Here is a 13,808-nt window from a genome sequence, read left to right on the forward strand (position 1 = left end):
TCATCTATGATGGCAACCGAGAAACATCTTGAAGTCGTTGATATTAGGTCTGGGCAGGCTAGATATATGGGGTTGGTTGACTTGGCAATTGGTTTGAAGCCATGTAATAAGATTGCTGTTGAGACATTCTGTAGCAAAGCTGCTGGAGGGGGTGGTGTGATAGGATTTTGAAGTGGGATAATCTGGTGTGGCACTGGCAGGGCAAGAGCAAATTGTTGATTATTGAGATTCTTAGCTAGATGTTCTTTCTTCTTAGGATCAGAGGCAACTGGTGAAGTTCTTTCATCGTCTGAATGTGAATGGCTAGATGAAGATGACTCTTTCTGCAAAAGATGAAGTTTGGTTAAGTCTTACTGAGTCTTCGCTAGCTCTTGCTTGTCTCTTATAATCCGCACAGACATATTATCAGAATACTTCTTCATGTTGTTCTCGATAGTCGAAATCACATCTTGTTTGGTGGAATCTTCTGATTGACCATAGCTGCAAGATATACAGTAGACATTCTACTTTTATGAAATAATCCTTACTGGAATTCGCAAGTAGGTATGGTCTTCATTTGATATGTTCCATGGTTTATATTTTAAACTGACATAAAAGACCTATTTTGTACTAGTGGGAGCCTAAGTTTTAAAATTCAAGTAGAATGGTCTTTATTTGAGAAGAAAAGATATTAGTTTTTGTGAGAGGGCATCTTTTGATTTAAGGGGAACCTAAGTCATATCATTCACCGATAATCATACTTAGAGGAGCCTGAGTTTCAGCAAGAATGAACATTATGCTTTCGAAAAGAACAATCACACATGATGGAGAGAACAATTTTTGTCAACGAACATTGATGATTAACATACTTCCTATCCAATTCTTAGCAGTGGAATACTTTGTGAAAGAATAATATGGGAGATGGTGGAACGTGTAAAAAATGATACATATTGTTACTTATTAAAAACAACATGTGTAAATGCAAGATTAAGATGACGAGGAGAAAAAAAAACATCAATCCACAAATTATTAGAGAGGGTTGTACTTGTACATTACAACACTAAGAAATTTAAAAACATAAGATAAAATCACAAAAATGAAACACCCTTATTACAAAGAAAAGAACACCTCCAAGATGTTGTGGATATCGAAATTAAGAACAACTAAAATGAAAATTATCATACAAATTCCAAAGCCCATCAACATCATCCTGACTTAAAATCTTGGAAAAATTAGAAGGTAGGGTGGGATACATAATGGCAGCTTCAATATTGGTATGCGCCAACCCTAATGAATGTCCAAGCTCATGCGCTGCCACAGTTCTTATATGATATTTACCCTCTTCAAGATCAGATGAAAATGATTTATCTCCATTGAAGTGAAGTCTCCCATCTTCTGGTGAAAATGCATGTGCCAAAACTCCTCCTTTAAAAGGATGCCCATCTCCATGGTCTCCTACTTCAAAGCTTATTGTTATATCAGACTTTTGGCCCTCGGAAACGTATGTGAAACAAAATCGGCTTCGTAAGAACCATAGCATAAATGCGTCGACTATTGCCGCCTCAAACTTTTCTGGGAAATTCTTAATTAAAGAGTATGTAAGATTCCTCGAATCCGACCATTTCGGTCTCCCCGGAAAAAATGCGTACCTACTTCTTATGTGGAGATTACTCGTTGTAATGCTCGTTTCGTTGTCCTCGCTCTCGAAAATGTCTGGAACCGAACACCTTGGCTGTGACATTTGGCTTAACGTCTCCCTGTCTAAAATTCCACTCTCGTTAAGCTTGAAGAACTTTTGGTACTTTTTTACGGAGCATTCTAGCTGCTCATCGTAGGCGTTATTATAAACGCCATTGGTATCGATAATGTTGTAGTTTTTGCTCAAGTAACCGTAATGTTGAAGGTACGTTTTGATGGCATGCGTTCCTTCAATGTTGTGACCCTTACGACTTCCTAGAAGATATTTGGGAAATAGAAATTGAGATGGTCCATGGATGTGATTGAGATCACGTGATGAAATAGGATGAAATAAAGATAAGGAGGTAAGAAGTAGGAAGAGTTGGAGATAAAATGATTTGAAATCCATGGATGAAATTTATGAAAATTAAAGATATTCTTTGAAGTTATATATAATATATAGTGTGCACTCTGGGACATTTTTAAATGGAAATGTATGAACAAGATCAAATGATATAATGCGTGTAATCTCAGCTTTCATTAATGATTCTATATTGGAGTGTATTTTGTGGTATTGTAATTAGGGTGATGAACATTGTGGTAAGATGCTATATACTTTATATGTTTACAGAAATCAATATTCTCTATTTATATGGAACATTCTTAAACTAGTTTCTTTATAATATGGATATGATCCTTCTTTGGAAAAGTTAATAATTAGATCAAACCTAACATACAGTACTGGATCAACATTAGAGAATTAATTAGTTTTTCTTTCCCAATAAACACGACTTTCTAAAGAACAAATTATACCAAATTAGTATGTATTTGAAAATTATAGTAGTATCACCGCAAGAATTTTCATCTTTGCGATATAGCAAAACGTGGATGCAGTTCTTATGAAAAATATAGACAGAGCTTCAACCAACGTTTTTTTTAAGTGGCCACGTTTTGTGGCCAAAACACCGTCGTCTTTTCCTTTGCTTATGTTGTTGATGTTTCGTCGGCAAAAATACTCACGCAAGTTAAAATCGTGGGCAAAAAACATATTTCTTGCCACGAAAAACGTCGGAAAAAAGGCATTTTTGTCCACGATCATCATAACGTTAGCAAAATAATTTTCTAGCCACATTTGTTTCATGGGTAGAAACTATTTCTACCAACGAAAAATTTTTTGTCTGCAAAAAGAAAATTTCTCCCCACGCAAAATTTGTTGCTAGATATGTGTCAAATACATCTTTTAGATAGAAATTTGATTGTTGGCCATGAATGATGCATCAGTAGATAATAGTTGTTTCTTTTTTTTGTCCACGCACAAAACCACCAGAAACGATGTTAATTTTTTTCATATTTATTATTAATATTGTATGCTTTTAAATTAATTTTCAAATATAGAATGAATTTCCTGGTTATAATATATCGAATATTGCAACAATAAATTTAAAAATGAAAATATTTCTAACCATTAATATTTTGTTAAAATATGACAAACCATAATCCTTTAGTTGCAATAAAAGAATATATAAATCTGACTTATATTAAATTTCATTTTGGCATACCAAAATGAAGAAACAAAAAAAAAAAATATATTAAATACACAAAAAATGGTTAATTCAGTTAGAAAGTCTTAAAAAAAAACAGTCATTCCATGCTCTTCAAACTACATAAACTTAAAAAAGGTACATTAAAATGAATAAGAACGTGCTAAATCTTTACTACTTGTTTCAAATGAATCAAGTATAAAAACATCAAAAAAACAAATGACATATGTACTTTAATACAAAAAAAAAAAAAAAATCTTCATATGTTTCAAACCATCCAAAAAAAAAAAAGTCCTAAAATTGTCAAAACCAGATGCAAATGGCCTAAGTGTGACTTTCAAATCCAAAATCTACCTGAAAAGTCCTCAAAAAGTATCTAGGTGACATTTTAACTTTTAAAACAACACTTATATGCCCAAGTGCGACTTTGAAACTAAAATTTAACTAAAAAACATGCTAAAACGTGTCTTAATTCTAACTACTTGTTTCAAGTATCCAAAGACCTAAAAATGTCATACACTTACAAATGTTGTGATAACAAAACATAAAACCAACCACCATAAATCTAAAAATTATCTAAGTGATACTTCCACAAACCATCTCAAAATATAATTGTGAAATGCCACTCTATGCATGATTGACTACCATAACTGGAAGATAACAACAACATATTTTAATCAAGTTCAAAAATAAATGTGAAATCACTATAAGAAGTGGAGCCACTCCTGATGCATAAAAACGTCGTTGTTACCGATGTCTTCGATGCGTCAATGACAAGGCATCACCGACGTCCACATTTTTTACGTCAACTATGCATTGGAAATAAATATTCTCGATATTTGTATATTCAACGCCATCCATGCGTTGGTAATAACCATCCCCGACGTGACGTTTGCATTATATTCCCGTCGTATGTACTGTGTTGGAAAATATTTTAAATATGTAATTTTTTATTTTTCTGAAATATTTTCCTGTAAGATTTATTTCCTGAAATATTCGCATTCGTTTTCGATTCAATTAAAGAAAATTCAAAATAAATTAGTAAATTAGTAAATTACGAAATACAAACACAAATTCAACAAAAAAAAATTAAATGTTTATAATACAAATAAATGCAAAAAATGTGTAACAAAGTTTATAATACAAATAAAAAATATTTCTCATTAAAAAAAGCACAAAGAAAGTTGTATGTCTCCTAACGAGCCTCGTATGTCATTCGACACCGTGGGTCCCACAATAATACAAAAGTGGCTAAGTTTAGTACATATATATGCATATCATCACTAAATACTGTCATCTCAATAACTTAAGAATAATTGAAACATATATATAAGTACCGTGAAGCTAGGGATCATGTGGTGGTCCTTGTTGTGGCCGACTCATGTCTTCTATGAGCCTCTACATTCGTTCCACTTCTGAAGCTAACGCACTGTGATTTCTTGTCTGTTCTTCAATCCATCGCATAGCTTGATCAAGCACAACCCGTAATTAGAGCTCTACCATGGACTACGAACATGAGGTTGTGAAACTGTTCATAATGCCGTTCTTGCGAGCCTTGGGCTTGGGTCCCTAACCAAGGCTTTTTTAGTAGCCTGATCTTCTACCCAATACCGTCTCGCATATTTCGTCCCTAGAAAGTGGCTGAGTACCCTCTGGGGTAGGCTGGGACTGGAGTTCCAGCATTTGATTCTACAACAAATTTAAAAACTATCTTAGTAAGTAAAAAATATATTATTAAAGAGGACAAAAAGGATAGAAATGTTGCTTGGATAACATACATACGCATCCTTCGCGACCTACGACACGAACGTCCCGTCTCGAACGTGTGTTTGTTAGAACAACTCCACACGGTCGATCGACTCTCCTCTTTGCTTAGCGAGCTCGTGTTGTCATTGTAGAAATGACTCCGACCCTGTGCTGTGATTGTAAGACTGCTTTTGTTTAGCAACCTTGTTTGTCTGTGATTGCTTCTATATGAAAACAATTATATTATTTATTTCTTATACATATTAAAAGTTGAAATCATAATTAACCATGATAAAGGGTTCAGTTACTCACCTAGAATGCACGACTCATGTAGTGGTCACAGAGGTAATGTCAATCCTCATCATGTCCTACTAATATGTGTGGTGAGTTGGCACGAGCCTCCTCAAGATTGCTGTACTTTTTGAACTGTCTGTGACAGTCCCCCCAAAACTTTTTAAAGGTGCTGAGCATCTGATGCTCAATGAACTTATTCATTGCTTGATCATTAAAATCAAGCACAAAAAATCGCTACACATTACAAAAACAACACATTAGCTTGGTTAACTTAAATATGTTTTAAATGAAAATAAAAATGTGTAGTCGACTTACCTGAAAGTCACACTTGATGACCTCGATGTATTCTCAGTCTACATCTTCCCACTTAAGGTAGCGGACTAGAAATGTCTTTCGCATACACAAGCCTATTGCTTGACTGAAGCGAACGACGTGTGGTGAAGTAGGCTTCTCCGCGCCAGGGGCGATCATCATCGAAATCCGCCCATTGACTGTAACATAGCGTTCCGACTCCAATAGTCGAGACTGCGCACGTCTCTTAGGAGTTGAAGTCGCAGATGGTTGAGAAGTATCTACTGAATAAATTATAAGAAAATATAATGTGAGAAATAAAGTTAAAATAATCATAAGTTAAAATGTATACCATTATTAGACTCACCCGAATTGTCGCCCACCGACGACGACCCTCCTGTAGAGTTATCTAGCTCCTCTACAAACTCGAGGAACATGGCATCGATTTCGTTGAAACCGCTCGGAAATGACAACATAGTGTCTGTAGACATAGAAAGCAAATATTAAATAAGCAAATAAGAACATATAACTAGAATTGAATAGCCAAACATTTTTTTTCATCGGATATTAAACGTGCAATATTTCGTCTAGAACACGGTAGAAATTATTGTTGCCACTTCCACTTGCATCGCTTTCACCAATTACCATCACTCCACTGTTTTGTATAGTGCACTGGGAATCACGTTCTAACAAGTGAATTCTCAGCCCTCTCGCGATTGTGTCCAACATATATTCCAATTGTGTCTGACTTTAAACAGAACACTCAAACACGAAAGAAGACCTCCAAAACATTGTTGTGGGTATATAGTAAATTAATAATTAAGCAACACCAAATCCATCATATAACTCCCACAATCCTTTAATATCATCTGTATCTAAATCCTTTTCAAGATTAGTAGGTACAGTGGGAAACACAATGGAATCTTCACTTGGGCTATGAGCCAACCCAAATGCATGTCCAAGCTCATGCAATGCCATAGTCTTCAAATGATACGCACCATATGTAGCTTCAACTGAAAAAGGTTTATCAGCATTAAAGTGAAATCTCCCATCTGTTGGTGCAAAAGTATGTGCCAAAGTTTTTGTATCATTAGTTAAAGGATGATAATCGCCATGAACTCCTCTCTCGAAGCTTGTTCTTATATTTCCTCCTTTGTTCTCATTGACTTCTGTGAAATTAAATCGACTGCGTCCATACCATATCTCAAATGCCATTCTCACAGATTCCTTAAACTCTTTAGGAAAATTGTTAATGAGTGAGTATGTTAGATGGTAATTTAAAGAATTTGGCTATTTCTCTTTCCTTGGAAAAAATGTGTACTTACTTCCTATATGGAGATTACTTGTTGTCACATTTGTCTCATTGTCGTTGTTCTCGAATATGTCAGGAACCGAACATCGAGCTTGTGACATTTGGTGTAATGTCTCCATGTCTAAGATTCCACTCTCGGGAAGCTTGAAGAACTTTTGGTATTTTTTTATGGCGGATTCTAGGTGGTCGTCGAAGGCGTTATTATAAGCACCATTGGTATCAATAATGTTATAGTTTTTGCTTAAGTAACCGTAACGTTGGAGGTGCATTTTGATAGGATTCCTTCGATGTTGTGACCTTTACTACTTCCTAGAAGATGTTGGGAAAATAGAAGTTGAGATTACTTTTTAATGTCATGAATATCATGTATCCAAATAGAGCGAAATGCTATGAAGGCAAGAAGTAGGAAGATTTGGAGATCAAATGATGATTTGAAGTCCATTGATCAAAATAAGAAAAACTAGAGACAACTTAAGATTGGATCGATTTGTGAAGATATATACATACAATAATGGTTTGAACTTTGGGTGAGTTGTTTTAAAATAAGGCATGCAAACTCAGCCTTTCTCTAATGATCCTATATTGGAATATATTATTTGTGGTATTATAATTAGGGTGATAATATTTGTATAGTAAAGTGTTATACTATACTTTACATAGATTTACATATTTATAGAAATTAATCTTCTCTCTATATTCAACATTTTAGACTAACTTATCCTTGTGAATTGTATCTGACATTTAGACATGACTAGGTTGATTTGATGTTTATTTATAAAGGAATTTGATTTTCCAAATTCACAATGCACTTACAACTTTGTGAAAAAAAGTTAATAGAGATATTTAATTTTGCATCGAGATATATTATTATAGTCTTATCACTCTAATTACTATATATCTTTATTTCACACTTTTGGTTTAGGTATATATATTTGTTGAAATAAATTTTGGATAATATACTTCCTTCATCAAGAAAAGATAGTAAATGAAATTTTTTAATGCACCAACCACAGTTATAATTATAGGTTAAGATGCACCGACTATTTTTCTCTTATTAGTTATTACTCTCGAAATATATTTTTTCACTTTTTGAAAGATGATGGTCATTCTAAAGGAGTGATTATTTCAACGACAAATATGTTGTAGTAGCAACAGTAGAACACTATAAACATTTAAGGTATGTTTGATTTTTTAAAAAAATTGTATTTCATGTTTTCATATGTGTGGTTGGTACCATATTCAAAAAATTAAATTCCAATTTAAGACAATTTTTCAACATGCATTTGAAAATATATTTATAAACTATAAAACTAATTGTTATAATTACCCACTAAATACTAGGTTGAAAAACTATTGCTTTTTTGGGAGCAATTGTTATCTATGGTACTTTTTCTCTCTACATAAGACACCGAAGACTCACAATTGGAGTAAAAATGACAACAACTACTCTTGAGATAAACATTCACTCCAGTATCAAAAGCAAATAGAAGTTTAGCTTTTAAAGGTACACACAATCTTTACAAAATATTCCCTACGTATTTCTCGCTGTTTTGATCTGTTTCCTTCAGGTACAAATGACTCTTTTCAAAAACCTACCATGTCTTGTCAAATAGAAAGAAAAAAGTTTGTCTCATCTTTGGACAAACATTCAGAGCTACAAGGATATGAATCACTGAAGTGGGGCCATACATGCAAATCCTTTTCTATTGTGATCATCACTACTACAAAATCTTTGGACTAGCTTAGAACTACTTTCAAAGCCTCATCGCAACTCCAAAAACAAATCGTTTTTTTCTTGAAAGACCGCTATGAAGATCACTGTAATCTAGGTTAGGAACACAAAATCGAAATGGATACACTGCATAAATCTTTAGAGTAGACAATAAATTAAGGAAGAAAATGTGTTGCATTCTTATACCAGAAGGTGTTGAAAAAAGTGGATGCATGAGTTTCGTTCCTATCCATGATTACTTCTAAAGCGGAAGTAGAACAAAAAAGACACCTTTCAGAGGGTAGTCAAGTAAAGAAAACAGGTACTACTCCTCTTTAGACTCTAATACACCAAGGAGATCCTATGCTAGTGTTTTTTTAGATGGCAACTCAAGTGATTCAAGTTCAACATTAATTTGGATACGAATAAGATCGAACAAGAGGGAAATTGGGAGAACATGGGCCAAGGGCTTTTGGGGTGTAATTGTTTTACATGAAAATTTTCTCCTCGAATGATAGAGGGTTAGGCTCTCCATCAAAAGAGTCCAAATAAAATTTTTTATTTCCACCTACGCCTAACTAACTAAGCTTCAATCTGTAAACAAATTCATCATTAAATATATTCGGAGCTCCAATATAGCATTAAATGTCTGGCTATAAATTCAAAAGAAAAATTTGGAGGCATTCTAATCATGTGGGATGACTTGAGACATAATGTTACTAACTATATTGAAGGTTCGTTCTCTATATCTGTAAACATCACTGCTTCAACTTAGATGAATTAAACTTGTAGATCTCTGCTTTATATGGGCTTGCAAAAAGAAAAAACCGAAACGACCTTTGGGAGGAATACTACAAAGTTTCTACAAAGCTCTCCTTTTTGGTTAATTGGTGGGGATTTCAATGTAATTTGATGAAGTTGCGAGTTTTGCAATCAATAGATCTGAGAAAAGCAAGTATTCGAGTTTTCCAATATGAGTAATTCGTTTCATCTAAAATTGGAGGACGAGTTGTTGATCCACCTTCCTTGATAGACTTCATTGAACACTCTGTCAATCCACTTTGATACAAATTGAAAAAAAGAACACATAATTAACTCGATGACTAAAGCCAACAATTAGGTTAATAACTAAAGTAGCAGCACAAGTAACAGTACAAAAAGGCAGAATAGAACACCAACGCGTTGGCAATCCAATTCGATGTAATCACACCTACACTCAAAAGACCTTTAGCTCGATTGAAAAGATCATTTATTAAGATTCAAGAGGATCACAAGTACATGATTTATCAATGATCCTCTATCTTGAATGACATGACTTTTATATGATAAACATTTAGGCTCTCCTTAAACCACTTGATGTGTGAACAAGGGATTCAATCTAGACTCCATCTAGATCATATGCTTTATGTTTCACCCTTGTGTCTCAATGTCCAAGCTCCCCGTGTGAAGAACTCCTCAGAATAACCTTCAATAGTAGTAACCTTCAATAGTGGGCTCCCTCTATTAGAGTGACTCACAAATCTTCTCAACCAAGTGACTCATAAATATAGTAACAAGATGTTCAACACCACACAACACGCTAATTGAGTATTTTGTAAGAGACTTACTGTCAATATAGATTTTTTTTTTCTAGTTGACACACCATTTTTGTCTTCCATGTAAATAATATAAACCACACAGCCCACAGTTGTATTTTAGGTTAAGACCAACGTAACAACCAAATCCAACTTCTTATCTTTATTAATAAATATTAACCAAACATAACAACGAAAGCCAACTTCTTTAACTTTATTAATAAATATTAACCATATATTTATTAATGAATATTAACTCAACCTAACAACTAAATCCAACTTCTTAACTTTATTAAACAATATTAATCCAACATGTCAACCAAATCCGAACTTGTGAGAATATATCCTCTAGTAATTATTAATAATATTAAACATAAAAAATTAATACATTAATAACCACAAGGATATGATGCTACAAATTTCCAAAATCCGCAACAATTTCACCAAGTATGCAATAACCTTGTAGTCTCATTTACCTAACTAAAATTTGAATTTAGAGGGAAGAAACAATATTATTGAATATAACATTTAACATTTGTTCCACCACATAATCTGCTACAATGTCATGGCCTAGAAGTGGTGTTGTATCTTGTTGATCTTCTTGCATATGCATAGTGAAAACGTCATTTGGTTTGACACATCCAAGATGATGCATCAAAATCCAGACACGAGTTACCAAATTTCCCCCTTGTGTAAGATGTTTAGCATGATCATACCATTCAAATTCACATGAAATACGTCCAAGCAATTCCACCCACACATTCCCTATTATTTCCCATTTCTGTGACTGTTCTAACTTTTCAAGAATCCCTGCAAGACGACAAGCATCCAAAACCATGGACTCCTTTCTCTCTTCTTTAACAACCTCAATCTTCAACTCCAAATTCTTCAACATATTACTATTACACCTACCTAATTTCTTGTCTTGCAATAATTCAAGCACATCTTCACTAGTAGCCTTATGCCTTATTTGACTCATTCTACTGGGAAATAAAGAAGGATGGTGCACTATAAAGTAAGCCAAAAAGTTAGACAGCGATATGCTATCTTGGGGTGGAATACAGGACTCTGAATATTCTTCACTTTCTTTGAATTTTGGCGAAGAATAATAGCAAAAATCGGTAGCGATATGCCAGAGGAGGATGGATTGGTCCAAATCTAATTTTAGGCTCCAACCAATTTCATTATAACCACTATCATACTCTTGGTTAAGTACCAACTTTTTCTTTAGTTGTTGGAAGATATGTGCTTCAAGGTTATTAGAGATGGGACGTTGTACTGAAAATGCTGCCATGGTTTTGGTGTTGTGGAATTTGCAATAATAGCTATCATCATTTTTCTGTTTCAAACAATGAGAGATTAGATTGTACTGAGAAATAGAATTGGAGCATCTTCTTTTCTTGAAAGACCATCCACAAAGAGAGATTAGTTTTAAAGCAAGACGAGGCAGGGGATTGGAAGGGGATTGAGTGGTCAATAACCAGATTACATTCCAATCAGAGAATAGAATTAAAAAAAGTGAATAGATTTCAATACTCAAAGCTCCAAAGAAGAGGAGAAATATGAGATTCACATAGGTTGAAGGATATTCCTGCTTATCAATCAGGCAGTAGGTGAGAATAGCGATGAAAAGAGAAGAAAAGGTAGTGAGGCGAAAAAGACGTCCACAAAGAGAATGGTTGATGGAGGCTTTTGTGTAGAAGAAATCATACATGAATCCAAGCTCAAGCTCAATGATTTTGAAAGCAGAGTTAGATTGGAATTTTTCGTAATAGCAAAGGCGATTTTGTTGAAGATCATAAGAGGTCGGACCTAAACCTACAAACAACCGTTTGTCTCTGTTGAAAAAGTAGTAAGCAATGTGCAGCATCTCAAAATCCTGCACCTCCTCTTCATTATGGGTGGTGATTGGAGAAGGAGTTGAAACGGCGAGAAAATCTCGCAAGCGTTCAGCGGAAGCGGATCTCAAAGCCCATATCTTCTCACAATTCTTGATTATCCCAGCAATAATAACAGGAATGGAAACATAATTTAGAGAAGTTGGTAGCAGGGCTTGCAAGAAGATGTAAATTGAAGCAGCAAGTACGGCAAGCAAGGAAAGAAGGGTTCTAAGCCATAATTCATTGTCTTCCATTGAATAGGCAGTGATAGTGTCAAAGCCACCTAAATGAAGTAGTAAAAAATGAGCTAAGAATGCTCTAATGATGTAGTTGGGGTCGGTGAAATCGTCATAGCAGCCGGTACCATATCTTTCAACAAGCATGACGAATGAAAAATTGGCAATCCAATCAGAAAAGGAGTATGCAATTAAGAGAAAGAAACGAAGGAATTGGCTTGAGCTGTGCTTTCTTTTTAACCCCATCGGAACAAGAACCAGCTGCACACATAAACTTAGAAACAGAGCAGCTGAAGGTTCCCATAGGTAGATGAAATCCCAAAAAGAAGGTGGAAATATTTCCATGGGATCCAACAAGATGAAGATGATCTAATCTAATCCAATCTCTACTTGATTTAGGCTATGGGAAAGGGAAAAATCTTAAATAAATAAGGATAGCTTTCTTTGTTTCTATTTATGGTTGCTTCTTTTTAGTAAGGCGCATGGCCTCTCCATGCCCACTTCTTGCTTTTTGGCTTGGACAACCTTAAATGAAAATTTCCGAATATTAGATTTTTTCATTTTAAAAAACGCGTTTTTTTTAGTGTTTTAGCTTTTCTATTCGAAACGTATTAATAGTAGAGAAGTACACCTAACCTGCTTTTGATGAACCGACAAAATATTTAAAAGTGTAGTTGGTTCTATTCCCATTAAATTGAAGAATGTGGATGAGCTCTAAGAAACATATTTTTTCTAGTTATAAAAGTTAGAAAAAGTTAAAAGCTGAGTGTGTTAATTCTATTATTTAGTTTGAATTTGAAAAAAATGCTCTCATTTGATTGAAATTTTCTTTTATCTTTTTCCGAAAAAAATTAGTCTAATTTGTAATAAATAGGTAGGTGTAAGATGAATATGTTGACTAATTTGAAGTTTAGAGGTTGTCGAGGAAAAGCAAAATGAATCAATGTGGTTGGATGCTTGTGGTCTTGTGGGGGTTCTCAAAAAGCTAGAAGAATCAAATAAATGGGAAATAATAGGGAATGTGTGGGTAGAATTGGTTGGATGTATTTCATGTGAACGTGAATGCTACCTTCATGCTAAACAACTTTTACACAAGTAGGAAATTCATGGTCTATTTGATAACATTTATGTTTCTTACTTTATATTCTTGTTTTTCATTTTCTTAAAAAGCAAATTGATAACCATTTTCGTTTCTTATTTCTAAAATTTGAAAAATATTCTTGAAAACTAAACCAAAATTGATATTTAACAAAAAAAAAAAAAAAAAAAAAGAAAGAATAGAAAAATGATCTACCATGGCACCTTACTACGTACAATAGACTCCTACCATGTCATAAAGATCAAAATTTACATTTTTTGCGAGAAAAATGTTTTCGGATTCTACTTTTCTACGACGGTTGCTATTTGTTGTCATAAAAATGTAAAAACATTAAATAAATTAATGTATTTTATTAAAATAATTTTTTATCCCAATTTTCACTTTAGCCTTTCATTCTTTCACACAAATCCTTTCACTACTTATATAACATATATTTTATATAGAATACTAGAAGATGGGTATAAGAGT

General features: G+C 33.9%; 2 protein-coding genes across 2 annotated transcripts; both read right to left on the minus strand.

Annotated features, from left to right (window-relative positions):
* Positions 1-350: 350 nt before the first annotated feature.
* Positions 351-6,959, minus strand: LOC103498172 (metalloendoproteinase 2-MMP-like). Its single transcript, XM_008460686.2, has 5 exons — positions 6,854-6,959; positions 6,359-6,763; positions 5,896-6,009; positions 1,164-1,932; positions 351-480 (listed from the first exon to the last, which is right to left on the minus strand). The coding sequence occupies exons 1-5, from the start codon at positions 6,957-6,959 to the stop codon at positions 351-353; spliced, it is 1,524 nt and encodes a 507-aa protein (XP_008458908.2).
* A 3,497-nt stretch (positions 6,960-10,456) lies between these two features.
* Positions 10,457-12,751, minus strand: LOC103498043 (uncharacterized). The gene has a single exon (XM_008460494.3). It carries the CDS (start codon positions 12,584-12,586, stop codon positions 10,619-10,621), a length of 1,968 nt encoding a protein of 655 aa, XP_008458716.2. The 5' UTR covers positions 12,587-12,751; the 3' UTR covers positions 10,457-10,618.
* Positions 12,752-13,808: the final 1,057 nt, after the last annotated feature.

The sequence above is a fragment of the Cucumis melo genome, chromosome 9 (assembly GCF_025177605.1).
Source record: "Cucumis melo cultivar AY chromosome 9, USDA_Cmelo_AY_1.0, whole genome shotgun sequence".
NCBI lineage: Eukaryota > Viridiplantae > Streptophyta > Magnoliopsida > Cucurbitales > Cucurbitaceae > Cucumis > Cucumis melo.

What these genes read in the sequence shown, in the direction of transcription:
- LOC103498172 (XM_008460686.2), bottom strand. Translation starts at nt 6,959, where the DNA reads ATGGAGACATTACACCAAATGTCACAAGCTCGATGTTCGGTTCCTGAC. An exon ending in GGAGTTATATGATGGATTTG is followed by an intron (nt 6,010 to 6,358) that starts GTGTTGCTTAAT and finishes CTATGTCTACAG; the next exon opens with ACACTATGTTGTCATTTCCG. An exon ending in GTCGGTGGGCGACAATTCGG is followed by an intron (nt 1,933 to 5,895) that starts GTGAGTCTAATA and finishes AATATCTTCTAG; the next exon opens with GAAGTCGTAAGGGTCACAAC.
- LOC103498043 (XM_008460494.3), bottom strand. Translation starts at nt 12,586, where the DNA reads ATGGAAATATTTCCACCTTCTTTTTGGGATTTCATCTACCTATGGGAA.